This window comes from Mytilus galloprovincialis, chromosome 9, assembly GCF_965363235.1.
Source record: "Mytilus galloprovincialis chromosome 9, xbMytGall1.hap1.1, whole genome shotgun sequence".
In the NCBI taxonomy this organism is placed as follows: domain Eukaryota; kingdom Metazoa; phylum Mollusca; class Bivalvia; order Mytilida; family Mytilidae; genus Mytilus; species Mytilus galloprovincialis.
Window position 1 is genome coordinate 36,914,627 of NC_134846.1, and position 18,476 is coordinate 36,933,102.

The window sequence follows — 18,476 nt, forward strand, 5'->3', positions numbered from 1 at the left end:
GCAGACGTCAACAATTCATTTCTACACTGCCATTTTGAAATTGAGGTAGGTTGGGGTCTTAAAGTAAAATCACTAAAATGTTCAGATGATTTGCCAAAATATAGTTCATATACTGTGGATTCATTATAATTCGTTGGATACCAATTTTCCTGGGTTTCGTGGGTACAAGTGTACCACGAATTCAAATGTTCAACGAATATCATATTTTCAATAGGCTTTGTATACAGAAATTGGCAAAACCACGAAATTAAATATCCACGAATATGCAAGTTTTCAGCAATCCACGAAAATTGATACCCACGAAAATAAATGAATCCACAGTATAATGCTTTTTTTTTCGAAAATAGAATTTAAAGCATGGATCATAGAACTTTTTCAGCTTTAGGTTGGGTAGTATTGTCAGATATTGTATAGATTACTCATGAAAACTAAAACAATTCTGTATGTTATATACATAAAGAAAACAAAAGGACAGATAGCTCTTATAATGTGCTTTCAGAAAAAAAAATATAGTCCCGAAGTGAACTTTAAAAACAGAGATTAAACAAAAAATAGTCTTCATTGAGATGAACTGCATTCTTCTCACAAAATTTGCATATTTCATTAAACATAGATTTCAAAATTTGCATATTTCATTAAACAAAGAACCAAATATGCATATTTCATTAAGCATAGAGAACAAAATTTGCATATTTCATTAAACATAGAGAACAAAATTTGCATGTTTAATTAAGCATGGAGAACAAAATTTGCATATTTCATTAAACAAAGAGAATTAATTTGCATATTTCACTAAGCATAGAGAACAAAATTTGCATATTTCATTAAGGGACGACATCAAAAGATCAATGTAAGATAAAAAACTTAATTCAAATAGTTTGGGGGTGGGGGGGGGGGGGGGGGGGGGGGGGGTTGAACGGCTGCAAGATTTGGTTATCAGACATTGATTTTTACATATATCCATATGGGTCAATCAATTTTTCCCAAATTAAGTTAAAAGGGGGGTGGGGGGGGGGTCAGTGAAAAAACTATGTGAATTAAGTTTTTTATCCTTCATTGAACTTTTGATGTCGTCCCTAAACATAGAGAACAATTGTGATCTGCTAATTTACATTCCAAAAATATTATAGATGCCCAATGTACCTTAATTTTAAACATGAGTGCAATACAGATTTTGCAGATGTGTAGACACAGAGGCATTAGTTTTATTTTATTTCTTGTTGAAATATAAAAAAAATATGGAGATATTTTAAGATTGATAATGAGACAAATATCCATCATAGTTCAATTGAGGTGGATGTTGTCATGCATATTTTTGTTATTTTTGTTATTATTGTCATAATGTTGTTAAGATAATGTAGTTCAAATAGATTATATGAAAACAATTGATGTATTGTGTTTGATTGAAATGAATAATGGAATTTAAATTCATTTTCAAGTTTGAAGGCGGATATTAGCTTATGCTATCTTTATCATCACCTAGCACATGTCATCAGTATAGACCTTCTGTACCCAGAGTTCAGACACGCTTGTATGAAACGTATTGTCCATAGTTATTTCTCATTCGTCTTAAATAATTAAATAGCAATACTGAATGGGCATATATGGGTCTCACAGGTGGCAACCTTACATAAACCTATGTGGAGAAGATAGACATTATTTGATTTTTCTGTAAGCTTCATTATATGTTTTATACTGAGATGCATGTGTTCCATAGCTTATAGTGTTTTTTTGTCTCCACTGCTATGATAGTCACAGTATGCTAGACATAGGTTTTATAACAACCTAGACTATTTGTTTAAACTTTAAAGCTTTACATCTTAGAATGTAGAAGACCTGGATGATTCTTACCTTTTGTGAAGATATCTTATGTTAAGAAATATTGGTCTGGGTTATCTCCATAGTCCTTGACCTTTTCATGGTTCATTGACTTCTTCAAATTTTTTGATTGATGATACAAATACTGATTTGAATTGTATGATAAGTGTTGATGCTATTTGAGTTGGACCCATAATAAGTTTACAATCATGTTAAATTTCTGTGATGCCATGCTTCTTGGAATTCATATACCAGGATTGGGTTAACAGAAAAGAAAGTAACGAGCCTTATGTGTGGAAAAATCAACTCTCTCTCTCAAAAAAAGAAGAGAAATGGGGTTAAATATAGAGAAGGCAGAGTAATCGGGTGCTAAGATAAACAGAATAGAGACGAATTGCCAAAACATAAAGAATAGATGCAATACATAATGATCTGGTGCTGTTTCCAGGTGTCTTCAGTATTTTCTCATCTGATGAATTTTCTACCCTTTTCAGTCACTATAAAGTGATACAACTTAAATTTAGGCGCAACACATAAATAGTAATTGGAAAGGTACTGCAATTGTATGTGTTATGCAGAAGCTAATTGTAAAACGTGAAATTATGAGGTCGTCAAGAAATGAACTTTGTGATAATCTACTCGTTCTCCAAACCTGAAATAATTCCATCGTCTGCTTTCAAAATACTTTTCAAAAGAATGTGACCATCTTTAGCCTGAAATGAATGCCATACTGACATTTTCAGCATGTTTAAGATGACTAATGACACCTGCGTCTTCTAAACAACTGTTTACATTCAGTTTGTGTTTATCGTGACTTTCGATGTAAAACTAGAGATGTTCCGAAATCCTGCATTTGTGTCAACTCGGCCAGTACAGAAAAAAAACCTATATTGGCCGAGATATTCTGTATTGGCCAAGTTTACACCTTATATTGCATAGGCAGTTTTCATCATATTAAGTCCAATAACAGTGTAGTTAATTAATAATATATATTTCAGTTGGTATATTTCTGTATTTATGTTAGGTGCTGTATTTATATGGAGATCTGGCTATTTTTCCTGTCTGTCTATGTATACATTTATTATTTATTTCAGTTGGTATATTTCTGTTTTATATATGTATGGTGCTGTATTTATATGGAGATCTGTGTTTGATATGTATACATTTATTATTTATTTCAGTTGGTATATTTCTTTTTTATCTATGTATGGTGCTGTATTTATATGGTGATCTGGCTATTTATGCTGCAGCAGTTCCTAAATCTCTCAGGGATGTTATATGGTAAGATTTGTACACAGAGTTTTAGCTAGTCAGTCATATGAGACACAATTAGAATTTCAGTAACCAACTTTAATTCTTTTTTGTAAAATCACTTGTTAGTTAAATCCCTACTCCAGCAAACAAGAAAATAAAGAATAAATTGACAATCTTTAGCAGACTTTTCATTTATAGGATATCAAAACAAATTCTATACATTAGGCAGTTAGGTATACATGCAAGATTATAACTTCCCCTCACCCATTTCTTTGGCCTCAGAAAATAAGTTTATTTGTCTCATATATTGTAGAATGAAAGTAATCTGTAATTAATTAATTATTTGGCCGTACCAGAATCTAAAGAATCATGGGTTATTTCTTTGTTTTCCTACACCAAAATGAAAATAATGTCACATCATTGGTTGAATTTCTATTGTTTATGACATTTTTAACCAATCACAAAGCTTTGGTGTACACTTTAGAAATATTACCCAGAATGCAATAGATTCTGAAACAGCAAATTGTTTGGTTAAAATTGGTATTCCAAATTCTGTAAAGTAAAACTAGAGTTATATATATTTTATGCCTCAGCATGCTCTGTAATTCATGATGTTTTTATAAAAGAAAACAATGCCTTAAAATCAGTGCTAGAATGAAAAAAAAAATCCATTTCAATAATCTTTTAGTACAGTCTTGGGCTCTTTTCACAAAAAATCTTACAACTAAAAATGATCATGATTAACAAATGTTTTTTTTGTAAGATATTTTGTGAAAAGAGTTACTGAATTTCAAAATTTTCTGACTTAAAAAAATGCATAAAATATTTTTAATCATGGATATAAAACAACCGACCATCAACCATTGTAGATGATTTATAATTTTTTCAGTACATACACGTTACCATCTAATGTATCCTGTAACCGTACATTAGGAGAACGTGATATATGTTGGAATAGTCATGGTACTTCACGACTACAAGCTTACAGAATTATGGTGGTAAGTTGAATACATTTTAAATGTTGCGTTTGCAGTGACAGAATGATTTTTATACCCCACCTACGATAGTAGAGGGGCATTATGTTTTCTCGTCTGTGCGTCTGTTCATCCATCCGTTCGTCTGTTCGTCCGTCTGCTGTTCATCCTGCTTCAGGTGAAAGTTTTTGGTCAACGTAGTTTGTGATGAAGTTGAAGTCCAATCAATTTTAAACTTAGTACACATGTTCCCCATGATATGATCTTTCCAATTTTAATGCCAAATTAAAGTTTTTACCCCAATTTCACGGTTCACTGAACATAGAAAATGATAGTGCGAAGTTCAGGTTAAATTTTTTTGTCAAGGTAGTTTTTAAAGAAGTTGAAGTCCAATTAACCTGAAACTTAGTACACATTTTCCCTTTGATATGATCTTTCTAATTTTAATGCCAAATTAAAGTTTTGACACCAATTACACTGTCCACTGAACATAAGAGTTTTAAACAATATGATTAAAATCATAAGTAGATAACTTCTACAATTAACACTTAAAACAATAGCAATAAAGTCAGGAAGATAAATCATAATATATTTAACAATAAAACTAAAACAATATAAATAAAACCAAGAGAAGATAACTCTAAACAATATAAATAAAATCAGGAGGAGACAACTACTACATTTATCACTAAGGTGGCAGAAACCAGTTATTTTACAATAAATCTTTAGAATTTCATGGATTTATGATTTTATTTTCTTGAAAATTCATTCAAGCTTATATACAAATAAAATGTATGGTTTCAAGGAACTGAGATGTTTGCGTGCTTATGTAAATATATAGAAAACCTTAAAATTTGGGTGTCTGTCCAGCATGGAGATTTTAAAATTTATAAATGCATTGCAAATAAGGCAAAAAATGTGATACTCTGATACCAATATAATTCTCACACGCAGAATCCTTCTATTAAAAAGCTGACAAGAATTCCAGGCAAAATTCAAGAGACAAAGGATATTCAGTGAATTAGAGCCTTGTCCGAACCTATCCTTACCATCAAAATCTCAAGATATTTTTGTTTACATAAAAATGAATTTTTTCCCCACTTTGATTGGATGCCGTCAAGTGACGAGACCACAATTTTGACATCTGATTGTACCCATCTGTAATGGAAATCCCAAACCTGTGTATGCAACTACTTACTTGTGTAGTACAATAGCCTAGAATTTACATTTATTTATTTTTTCAGTCCACATGATGCAATTATATACCCCAATGCTTAACTATAACAAAATTTCTGGGTGGGACACATGTTCTGGTACACCAAAACTGGTACCTGCCACCTTAAACAATATATGTAATACCAAGAGGAGATAACTCTTAACAATATACGTTAAATCAGGAGGAGACAATTACTACATTTATCACTAAAACAATATACGTTAAATCAGGAGGAGACAATTACTACATTTATCACTAAAACAATATAAATAAAACCAAGAGGAGATAATTATAAACAATATAAATAAAATCAGGAGGAGACAACTTCTACATTTATCACTAAAACAATATAAGTAAAACCAAGAGGAGATAACTCTAAACAATATACATAAAATTAGGAGGAGATAATTCTTAACAATATATTAAACAATATAAACATATCAAATTTAATGTAAATTAAAAAAAAAAGGTACATTATATTATAAAAAGAAATAATTAATTACATGGAGGAAAAAATGTATGTTTTAATTTTTTATTTACAGGCTGTGTTTATAGTGTGCTTAGGACCATTTACATTCTTTAATGTACAGAAAACAAAATACTTACAGATATTTACTACCATTACTAGGTGGCTAGGTATGTATTTAGACAGATTTCATTTATCCTAAAAAGATGAATAATGAAAAACAGTTTGATGCATTATTTTACAGAATTGAGAATTCATCGATTTAATTAAACAGCTATTGTTTCTTCATTTACTTTGGAAGTCATTCATCTTATTAATCAGTGTGAACGGTGATCCTATTCTCTGGTGGTATTTAATCTCTTGAAAATATTATGGGAACACGCAAAACTCAGAGTGAAAATGACAAAGCCATGGTATTTAATAAAAGCTGGTGAAAAACTAACAAGTCCAAAAAAACTCTTGGAAACTGATGAGAGATACACAAAACCCACCAAAGATTACCACAAGTACTCCAGAAGAATTTGCAGATCCTGCTCCCCAAGTAACACTGTCAGAAAGGTCCTCCTAAATTTTCTATTCTTTAAAAATTGAAAATGTCCTGTCATAAATTCGTAAAATAAAAATTAAAGGATGTGGTATGATTGACAATGAGACAACTCTCCACCAGAGACCAAATTATAGGTCACTGTACATCAACAATGAGCAAAACCAATAACCCATAGCAAGCTTTAAAAGGTCCATATATGACTAATGTGAAAACAATGCAAATGAGAAAACTAACAACCTGATTTATGGCTAAAATTGTTTTTGATGTAACAGAGTTAATGTTTTTGCCATGATATGATGTGCTCAGCATAGCTCATTATCTCGTTTTATATGAAGATATTAAAATTACCCAAAAAACCTACAAAATACCTACTTTGAAACACTACTATTGAGATGAAATTTTCTATTATACTGTAAATTGACAGAAATTTTTGCATTTTTTTCATTATAGCGAAAATTGCATTCAAATAGGTTTGACAAAAATAAAAATATAGAAGTTTGATATTATTAATTCATTGTCAACTTCAATAATAAATGCACACAAAAATTTCATAATTTACAAATCTTGTTGTCTAATTCTTTTGAAAATATTTTTTGCTTGCCAATCAATAATTATTGAGCTATAAGTTTTTTCATATTTTTTTCAGCTTTTATACTTATGATTGTCTTAGCAGCCATCAGATTAGAGAAAGGCCAAGGCACAGGTCATCCAGTAGTTGCAGACTTTTCTGGAATACCAAATCTATTTGGTGTTTGTATTTATTCATTCATGTGTCACCACTCTCTTCCATCTTTAATTACACCAATCAGAAACAAGAAAGGATTATACGGGTTAATATTTAGCGATTTTACCCTCATATTAGGGTTTTATGCGCTTATATCATTTACAGGAATATATTCTTTCAGTCATTTAAAGGACCTATATACATTGAACTTTCTACCAGATGACTGTGATCCTTCAAGGTCAGTGACAAATGTCAAATTCTTTGAGTATTTTTTGGCATTATTTCCAGTTTTCACGCTAAGCACGAATTTTCCAATTATTTCCGTAACTTTAAGAAACAACCTAAAAACAATGTTTTACAATGAGGAGAGACCATATTCTTGGTTTGTGGACAAAATTGTTTTTCCAGTAGCTGCTATTACACCTCCAGTTATAGTTGCAATAATTACCAACGAGGTGGAGTTTTTAGTCGGCATAACAGGATCTTATGCTGGAGCAGGGATCCAGTATGTCATTCCTGCAATTCTTGTATACTGTGCGAGAAAAGAAGTGACAAATTTTTCTCCAGGACATGTTAATCCTCTAAAGTCACCCTTTAAACATGTTGCCTGGGTTATTTTTGTCCTTATATGGGCATGTATATGCATTATATTTGTAACAGTAAATCATATAATTAACAAAAAATGATCAATATTAGTGACTAGTGAATTTAATATATTCTTACACTTATATATATTATACTTTCTGTTCTAGTTTTTCACTCATTATCATTATTTTACATATAAGTTATTTATTACAGAGCATTTCATAGACATTAATTTTTACACATATAGACAATTTACATAAGTCTTTTCCAATAACGTTTTTTTTTTATATAATATTGCAAAATGTTAAGATCTCTTTCATTGGAAAATAAGTATCTAAATTCTGAATTTAGGTCATTTATGCTTTGGAAGGTAGAAAACAAATGTTTTCCTTGTCAAAATTTCACAAAATTGGAAATAAAAAAATTCAAAAGTTTTAAATCATATGTCCATTAAAAATACAGGTAGATTATTTGAAGCAACATGTTAAAAGACCTTTTTCAAAAAAAAAAAGCAGACATCAACAATTCATTTCTACACTGCCATTTTGAAATTGAGGTAGGTTGGGGTCTTAAAGTAAAATCACTAAAATGTTCAGATGATTTGCCAAAATATAGTTCATATACTGTGGATTCATTATAATTCGTTGGATACCAATTTTCCTGGGTTTCGTGGGTACAAGTGTACCACGAATTCAAATGTTCAACGAATATCATATTTTCAATAGGCTTTGTATACAGAAATTGGCAAAACCACGAAATTAAATATCCACGAATATGCAAGTTTTCAGCAATCCACGAAAATTGATACCCACGAAAATAAATGAATCCACAGTATAATGCTTTTTTTTTCGAAAATAGAATTTAAAGCATGGATCATAGAACTTTTTCAGCTTTAGGTTGGGTAGTATTGTCAGATATTGTATAGATTACTCATGAAAACTAAAACAATTCTGTATGTTATATACATAAAGAAAACAAAAGGACAGATAGCTCTTATAATGTGCTTTCAGAAAAAAAAATATAGTCCCGAAGTGAACTTTAAAAACAGAGATTAAACAAAAAATAGTCTTCATTGAGATGAACTGCATTCTTCTCACAAAATTTGCATATTTCATTAAACATAGATTTCAAAATTTGCATATTTCATTAAACAAAGAACAAAATTTGCATATTTCATTAAGCATAGAGAACAAAATTTGCATATTTCATTAAACATAGAGAACAAAATTTGCATGTTTAATTAAGCATGGAGAACAAAATTTGCATATTTCATTAAACAAAGAGAATTAATTTGCATATTTCACTAAGCATAGAGAACAAAATTTGCATATTTCATTAAGGGACGACATCAAAAGATCAATGTAAGATAAAAAACTTAATTCAAATAGTTTGGGGGTGGGGGGTTGAACGGCTGCAAGATTTGGTTATCAGACATTGATTTTTACATATATCCATATGGGTCAATCAATTTTTCCCAAATTAAGTTAAAAGGGGGGTGGGGGGGGGGTCAGTGAAAAAACTATGTGAATTAAGTTTTTTATCCTTCATTGAACTTTTGATGTCGTCCCTAAACATAGAGAACAATTGTGATCTGCTAATTTACATTCCAAAAATATTATAGATGCCCAATGTACCTTAATTTTAAACATGAGTGCAATACAGATTTTGCAGATGTGTAGACACAGAGGCATTAGTTTTATTTTATTTCTTGTTGAAATATAAAAAAAATATGGAGATATTTTAAGATTGATAATGAGACAAATATCCATCATAGTTCAATTGAGGTGGATGTTGTCATGCATATTTTTGTTATTTTTGTTATTATTGTCATAATGTTGTTAAGATAATGTAGTTCAAATAGATTATATGAAAACAATTGATGTATTGTGTTTGATTGAAATGAATAATGGAATTTAAATTCATTTTCAAGTTTGAAGGCGGATATTAGCTTATGCTATCTTTATCATCACCTAGCACATGTCATCAGTATAGACCTTCTGTACCCAGAGTTCAGACACGCTTGTATGAAACGTATTGTCCATAGTTATTTCTCATTCGTCTTAAATAATTAAATAGCAATACTGAATGGGCATATATGGGTCTCACAGGTGGCAACCTTACATAAACCTATGTGGAGAAGATAGACATTATTTGATTTTTCTGTAAGCTTCATTATATGTTTTATACTGAGATGCATGTGTTCCATAGCTTATAGTGTTTTTTTGTCTCCACTGCTATGATAGTCACAGTATGCTAGACATAGGTTTTATAACAACCTAGACTATTTGTTTAAACTTTAAAGCTTTACATCTTAGAATGTAGAAGACCTGGATGATTCTTACCTTTTGTGAAGATATCTTATGTTAAGAAATATTGGTCTGGGTTATCTCCATAGTCCTTGACCTTTTCATGGTTCATTGACTTCTTCAAATTTTTTGATTGATGATACAAATACTGATTTGAATTGTATGATAAGTGTTGATGCTATTTGAGTTGGACCCATAATAAGTTTACAATCATGTTAAATTTCTGTGATGCCATGCTTCTTGGAATTCATATACCAGGATTGGGTTAACAGAAAAGAAAGTAACGAGCCTTATGTGTGGAAAAATCAACTCTCTCTCTCAAAAAAAGAAGAGAAATGGGGTTAAATATAGAGAAGGCAGAGTAATCGGGTGCTAAGATAAACAGAATAGAGACGAATTGCCAAAACATAAAGAATAGATGCAATACATAATGATCTGGTGCTGTTTCCAGGTGTCTTCAGTATTTTCTCATCTGATGAATTTTCTACCCTTTTCAGTCACTATAAAGTGATACAACTTAAATTTAGGCGCAACACATAAATAGTAATTGGAAAGGTACTGCAATTGTATGTGTTATGCAGAAGCTAATTGTAAAACGTGAAATTATGAGGTCGTCAAGAAATGAACTTTGTGATAATCTACTCGTTCTCCAAACCTGAAATAATTCCATCGTCTGCTTTCAAAATACTTTTCAAAAGAATGTGACCATCTTTAGCCTGAAATGAATGCCATACTGACATTTTCAGCATGTTTAAGATGACTAATGACACCTGCGTCTTCTAAACAACTGTTTACATTCAGTTTGTGTTTATCGTGACTTTCGATGTAAAACTAGAGATGTTCCGAAATCCTGCATTTGTGTCAACTCGGCCAGTACAGAAAAAAAACCTATATTGGCCGAGATATTCTGTATTGGCCAAGTTTACACCTTATATTGCATAGGCAGTTTTCATCATATTAAGTCCAATAACAGTGTAGTTAATTAATAATATATATTTCAGTTGGTATATTTCTGTATTTATGTTAGGTGCTGTATTTATATGGAGATCTGGCTATTTTTCCTGTCTGTCTATGTATACATTTATTATTTATTTCAGTTGGTATATTTCTGTTTTATATATGTATGGTGCTGTATTTATATGGAGATCTGTGTTTGATATGTATACATTTATTATTTATTTCAGTTGGTATATTTCTTTTTTATCTATGTATGGTGCTGTATTTATATGGTGATCTGGCTATTTATGCTGCAGCAGTTCCTAAATCTCTCAGGGATGTTATATGGTAAGATTTGTACACAGAGTTTTAGCTAGTCAGTCATATGAGACACAATTAGAATTTCAGTAACCAACTTTAATTCTTTTTTGTAAAATCACTTGTTAGTTAAATCCCTACTCCAGCAAACAAGAAAATAAAGAATAAATTGACAATCTTTAGCAGACTTTTCATTTATAGGATATCAAAACAAATTCTATACATTAGGCAGTTAGGTATACATGCAAGATTATAACTTCCCCTCACCCATTTCTTTGGCCTCAGAAAATAAGTTTATTTGTCTCATATATTGTAGAATGAAAGTAATCTGTAATTAATTAATTATTTGGCCGTACCAGAATCTAAAGAATCATGGGTTATTTCTTTGTTTTCCTACACCAAAATGAAAATAATGTCACATCATTGGTTGAATTTCTATTGTTTATGACATTTTTAACCAATCACAAAGCTTTGGTGTACACTTTAGAAATATTACCCAGAATGCAATAGATTCTGAAACAGCAAATTGTTTGGTTAAAATTGGTATTCCAAATTCTGTAAAGTAAAACTAGAGTTATATATATTTTATGCCTCAGCATGCTCTGTAATTCATGATGTTTTTATAAAAGAAAACAATGCCTTAAAATCAGTGCTAGAATGAAAAAAAAAATCCATTTCAATAATCTTTTAGTACAGTCTTGGGCTCTTTTCACAAAAAATCTTACAACTAAAAATGATCATGATTAACAAATGTTTTTTTTGTAAGATATTTTGTGAAAAGAGTTACTGAATTTCAAAATTTTCTGACTTAAAAAAATGCATAAAATATTTTTAATCATGGATATAAAACAACCGACCATCAACCATTGTAGATGATTTATAATTTTTTCAGTACATACACGTTACCATCTAATGTATCCTGTAACCGTACATTAGGAGAACGTGATATATGTTGGAATAGTCATGGTACTTCACGACTACAAGCTTACAGAATTATGGTGGTAAGTTGAATACATTTTAAATGTTGCGTTTGCAGTGACAGAATGATTTTTATACCCCACCTACGATAGTAGAGGGGCATTATGTTTTCTCGTCTGTGCGTCTGTTCATCCATCCGTTCGTCTGTTCGTCCGTCTGCTGTTCATCCTGCTTCAGGTGAAAGTTTTTGGTCAACGTAGTTTGTGATGAAGTTGAAGTCCAATCAATTTTAAACTTAGTACACATGTTCCCCATGATATGATCTTTCCAATTTTAATGCCAAATTAAAGTTTTTACCCCAATTTCACGGTTCACTGAACATAGAAAATGATAGTGCGAAGTTCAGGTTAAATTTTTTTGTCAAGGTAGTTTTTAAAGAAGTTGAAGTCCAATTAACCTGAAACTTAGTACACATTTTCCCTTTGATATGATCTTTCTAATTTTAATGCCAAATTAAAGTTTTGACACCAATTACACTGTCCACTGAACATAAGAGTTTTAAACAATATGATTAAAATCATAAGTAGATAACTTCTACAATTAACACTTAAAACAATAGCAATAAAGTCAGGAAGATAAATCATAATATATTTAACAATAAAACTAAAACAATATAAATAAAACCAAGAGAAGATAACTCTAAACAATATAAATAAAATCAGGAGGAGACAACTACTACATTTATCACTAAGGTGGCAGAAACCAGTTATTTTACAATAAATCTTTAGAATTTCATGGATTTATGATTTTATTTTCTTGAAAATTCATTCAAGCTTATATACAAATAAAATGTATGGTTTCAAGGAACTGAGATGTTTGCGTGCTTATGTAAATATATAGAAAACCTTAAAATTTGGGTGTCTGTCCAGCATGGAGATTTTAAAATTTATAAATGCATTGCAAATAAGGCAAAAAATGTGATACTCTGATACCAATATAATTCTCACACGCAGAATCCTTCTATTAAAAAGCTGACAAGAATTCCAGGCAAAATTCAAGAGACAAAGGATATTCAGTGAATTAGAGCCTTGTCCGAACCTATCCTTACCATCAAAATCTCAAGATATTTTTGTTTACATAAAAATGAATTTTTTCCCCACTTTGATTGGATGCCGTCAAGTGACGAGACCACAATTTTGACATCTGATTGTACCCATCTGTAATGGAAATCCCAAACCTGTGTATGCAACTACTTACTTGTGTAGTACAATAGCCTAGAATTTACATTTATTTATTTTTTCAGTCCACATGATGCAATTATATACCCCAATGCTTAACTATAACAAAATTTCTGGGTGGGACACATGTTCTGGTACACCAAAACTGGTACCTGCCACCTTAAACAATATATGTAATACCAAGAGGAGATAACTCTTAACAATATACGTTAAATCAGGAGGAGACAATTACTACATTTATCACTAAAACAATATACGTTAAATCAGGAGGAGACAATTACTACATTTATCACTAAAACAATATAAATAAAACCAAGAGGAGATAATTATAAACAATATAAATAAAATCAGGAGGAGACAACTTCTACATTTATCACTAAAACAATATAAGTAAAACCAAGAGGAGATAACTCTAAACAATATACATAAAATTAGGAGGAGATAATTCTTAACAATATATTAAACAATATAAACATATCAAATTTAATGTAAATTAAAAAAAAAAGGTACATTATATTATAAAAAGAAATAATTAATTACATGGAGGAAAAAATGTATGTTTTAATTTTTTATTTACAGGCTGTGTTTATAGTGTGCTTAGGACCATTTACATTCTTTAATGTACAGAAAACAAAATACTTACAGATATTTACTACCATTACTAGGTGGCTAGGTATGTATTTAGACAGATTTCATTTATCCTAAAAAGATGAATAATGAAAAACAGTTTGATGCATTATTTTACAGAATTGAGAATTCATCGATTTAATTAAACAGCTATTGTTTCTTCATTTACTTTGGAAGTCATTCATCTTATTAATCAGTGTGAACGGTGATCCTATTCTCTGGTGGTATTTAATCTCTTGAAAATATTATGGGAACACGCAAAACTCAGAGTGAAAATGACAAAGCCATGGTATTTAATAAAAGCTGGTGAAAAACTAACAAGTCCAAAAAAACTCTTGGAAACTGATGAGAGATACACAAAACCCACCAAAGATTACCACAAGTACTCCAGAAGAATTTGCAGATCCTGCTCCCCAAGTAACACTGTCAGAAAGGTCCTCCTAAATTTTCTATTCTTTAAAAATTGAAAATGTCCTGTCATAAATTCGTAAAATAAAAATTAAAGGATGTGGTATGATTGACAATGAGACAACTCTCCACCAGAGACCAAATTATAGGTCACTGTACATCAACAATGAGCAAAACCAATAACCCATAGCAAGCTTTAAAAGGTCCATATATGACTAATGTGAAAACAATGCAAATGAGAAAACTAACAACCTGATTTATGGCTAAAATTGTTTTTGATGTAACAGAGTTAATGTTTTTGCCATGATATGATGTGCTCAGCATAGCTCATTATCTCGTTTTATATGAAGATATTAAAATTACCCAAAAAACCTACAAAATACCTACTTTGAAACACTACTATTGAGATGAAATTTTCTATTATACTGTAAATTGACAGAAATTTTTGCATTTTTTTCATTATAGCGAAAATTGCATTCAAATAGGTTTGACAAAAATAAAAATATAGAAGTTTGATATTATTAATTCATTGTCAACTTCAATAATAAATGCACACAAAAATTTCATAATTTACAAATCTTGTTGTCTAATTCTTTTGAAAATATTTTTTGCTTGCCAATCAATAATTATTGAGCTATAAGTTTTTTCATATTTTTTTCAGCTTTTATACTTATGATTGTCTTAGCAGCCATCAGATTAGAGAAAGGCCAAGGCACAGGTCATCCAGTAGTTGCAGACTTTTCTGGAATACCAAATCTATTTGGTGTTTGTATTTATTCATTCATGTGTCACCACTCTCTTCCATCTTTAATTACACCAATCAGAAACAAGAAAGGATTATACGGGTTAATATTTAGCGATTTTACCCTCATATTAGGGTTTTATGCGCTTATATCATTTACAGGAATATATTCTTTCAGTCATTTAAAGGACCTATATACATTGAACTTTCTACCAGATGACTGTGATCCTTCAAGGTCAGTGACAAATGTCAAATTCTTTGAGTATTTTTTGGCATTATTTCCAGTTTTCACGCTAAGCACGAATTTTCCAATTATTTCCGTAACTTTAAGAAACAACCTAAAAACAATGTTTTACAATGAGGAGAGACCATATTCTTGGTTTGTGGACAAAATTGTTTTTCCAGTAGCTGCTATTACACCTCCAGTTATAGTTGCAATAATTACCAACGAGGTGGAGTTTTTAGTCGGCATAACAGGATCTTATGCTGGAGCAGGGATCCAGTATGTCATTCCTGCAATTCTTGTATACTGTGCGAGAAAAGAAGTGACAAATTTTTCTCCAGGACATGTTAATCCTCTAAAGTCACCCTTTAAACATGTTGCCTGGGTTATTTTTGTCCTTATATGGGCATGTATATGCATTATATTTGTAACAGTAAATCATATAATTAACAAAAAATGATCAATATTAGTGACTAGTGAATTTAATATATTCTTACACTTATATATATTATACTTTCTGTTCTAGTTTTTCACTCATTATCATTATTTTACATATAAGTTATTTATTACAGAGCATTTCATAGACATTAATTTTTACACATATAGACAATTTACATAAGTCTTTTCCAATAACGTTTTTTTTTTATATAATATTGCAAAATGTTAAGATCTCTTTCATTGGAAAATAAGTATCTAAATTCTGAATTTAGGTCATTTATGCTTTGGAAGGTAGAAAACAAATGTTTTCCTTGTCAAAATTTCACAAAATTGGAAATAAAAAAATTCAAAAGTTTTAAATCATATGTCCATTAAAAATACAGGTAGATTATTTGAAGCAACATGTTAAAAGACCTTTTTCAAAAAAAAAAAGCAGACATCAACAATTCATTTCTACACTGCCATTTTGAAATTGAGGTAGGTTGGGGTCTTAAAGTAAAATCACTAAAATGTTCAGATGATTTGCCAAAATATAGTTCATATACTGTGGATTCATTATAATTCGTTGGATACCAATTTTCCTGGGTTTCGTGGGTACAAGTGTACCACGAATTCAAATGTTCAACGAATATCATATTTTCAATAGGCTTTGTATACAGAAATTGGCAAAACCACGAAATTAAATATCCACGAATATGCAAGTTTTCAGCAATCCACGAAAATTGATACCCACGAAAATAAATGAATCCACAGTATAATGCTTTTTTTTTCGAAAATAGAATTTAAAGCATGGATCATAGAACTTTTTCAGCTTTAGGTTGGGTAGTATTGTCAGATATTGTATAGATTACTCATGAAAACTAAAACAATTCTGTATGTTATATACATAAAGAAAACAAAAGGACAGATAGCTCTTATAATGTGCTTTCAGAAAAAAAAATATAGTCCCGAAGTGAACTTTAAAAACAGAGATTAAACAAAAAATAGTCTTCATTGAGATGAACTGCATTCTTCTCACAAAATTTGCATATTTCATTAAACATAGATTTCAAAATTTGCATATTTCATTAAACAAAGAACAAAATTTGCATATTTCATTAAGCATAGAGAACAAAATTTGCATATTTCATTAAACATAGAGAACAAAATTTGCATGTTTAATTAAGCATGGAGAACAAAATTTGCATATTTCATTAAACAAAGAGAATTAATTTGCATATTTCACTAAGCATAGAGAACAAAATTTGCATATTTCATTAAGGGACGACATCAAAAGATCAATGTAAGATAAAAAACTTAATTCAAATAGTTTGGGGGTGGGGGGTTGAACGGCTGCAAGATTTGGTTATCAGACATTGATTTTTACATATATCCATATGGGTCAATCAATTTTTCCCAAATTAAGTTAAAAGGGGGGTGGGGTCAGTGAAAAAACTATGTGAATTAAGTTTTTTATCCTTCATTGAACTTTTGATGTCGTCCCTAAACATAGAGAACAATTGTGATCTGCTAATTTACATTCCAAAAATATTATAGATGCCCAATGTACCTTAATTTTAAACATGAGTGCAATACAGATTTTGCAGATGTGTAGACACAGAGGCATTAGTTTTATTTTATTTCTTGTTGAAATATAAAAAAAATATGGAGATATTTTAAGATTGATAATGAGACAAATATCCATCATAGTTCAATTGAGGTGGATGTTGTCATGCATATTTTTGTTATTTTTGTTATTATTGTCATAATGTTGTTAAGATAATGTAGTTCAAATAGATTATATGAAAACAATTGATGTATTGTGTTTGATTGAAATGAATAATGGAATTTAAATTCATTTTCAAGTTTGAAGGCGGATATTAGCTTATGCTATCTTTATCATCACCTAGCACATGTCATCAGTATAGACCTTCTGTACCCAGAGTTCAGACACGCTTGTATGAAACGTATTGTCCATAGTTATTTCTCATTCGTCTTAAATAATTAAATAGCAATACTGAATGGGCATATATGGGTCTCACAGGTGGCAACCTTACATAAACCTATGTGGAGAAGATAGACATTATTTGATTTTTCTGTAAGCTTCATTATATGTTTTATACTGAGATGCATGTGTTCCATAGCTTATAGTGTTTTTTTGTCTCCACTGCTATGATAGTCACAGTATGCTAGACATAGGTTTTATAACAACCTAGACTATTTGTTTAAACTTTAAAGCTTTACATCTTAGAATGTAGAAGACCTGGATGATTCTTACCTTTTGTGAAGATATCTTATGTTAAGAAATATTGGTCTGGGTTATCTCCATAGTCCTTGACCTTTTCATGGTTCATTGACTTCTTCAAATTTTTTGATTGATGATACAAATACTGATTTGAATTGTATGATAAGTGTTGATGCTATTTGAGTTGGACCCATAATAAGTTTACAATCATGTTAAATTTCTGTGATGCCATGCTTCTTGGAATTCATATACCAGGATTGGGTTAACAGAAAAGAAAGTAACGAGCCTTATGTGTGGAAAAATCAACTCTCTCTCTCAAAAAAAGAAGAGAAATGGGGTTAAATATAGAGAAGGCAGAGTAATCGGGTGCTAAGATAAACAGAATAGAGACGAATTGCCAAAACATAAAGAATAGATAAAAATAACCCAAGACAGGCCAAAGATACCAAGTCGATATTACAAAATCGAAAACTGACACCGCAATGGCAAATTAAATTTAAAAACTATGAAACAA

The 18,476-nt window shown here is 30.4% G+C and overlaps 2 protein-coding genes across 2 annotated transcripts; both read left to right on the forward strand.

Moving 5' to 3' along the window:
• Positions 1-2,923: 2,923 nt before the first annotated feature.
• LOC143044936 (transmembrane protein 104-like) lies at positions 2,924-8,405 on the forward strand. The gene is made up of 4 exons (XM_076217199.1): positions 2,924-3,099; positions 3,962-4,070; positions 5,805-5,898; positions 6,922-8,405. The coding sequence occupies exons 1-4, from the start codon at positions 2,939-2,941 to the stop codon at positions 7,683-7,685; spliced, it is 1,128 nt and encodes a 375-aa protein (XP_076073314.1). The 5' UTR covers positions 2,924-2,938; the 3' UTR covers positions 7,686-8,405.
• A 2,593-nt stretch (positions 8,406-10,998) lies between these two features.
• On the forward strand, positions 10,999-17,529 carry LOC143044937 (transmembrane protein 104-like). Its single transcript, XM_076217200.1, has 4 exons — positions 10,999-11,174; positions 12,037-12,145; positions 13,880-13,973; positions 14,997-17,529. Exons 1-4 carry the CDS (start codon positions 11,014-11,016, stop codon positions 15,758-15,760), a joined length of 1,128 nt encoding a protein of 375 aa, XP_076073315.1. The 5' UTR covers positions 10,999-11,013; the 3' UTR covers positions 15,761-17,529.
• The last annotated feature ends 947 nt before the right edge of the window (positions 17,530-18,476 follow it).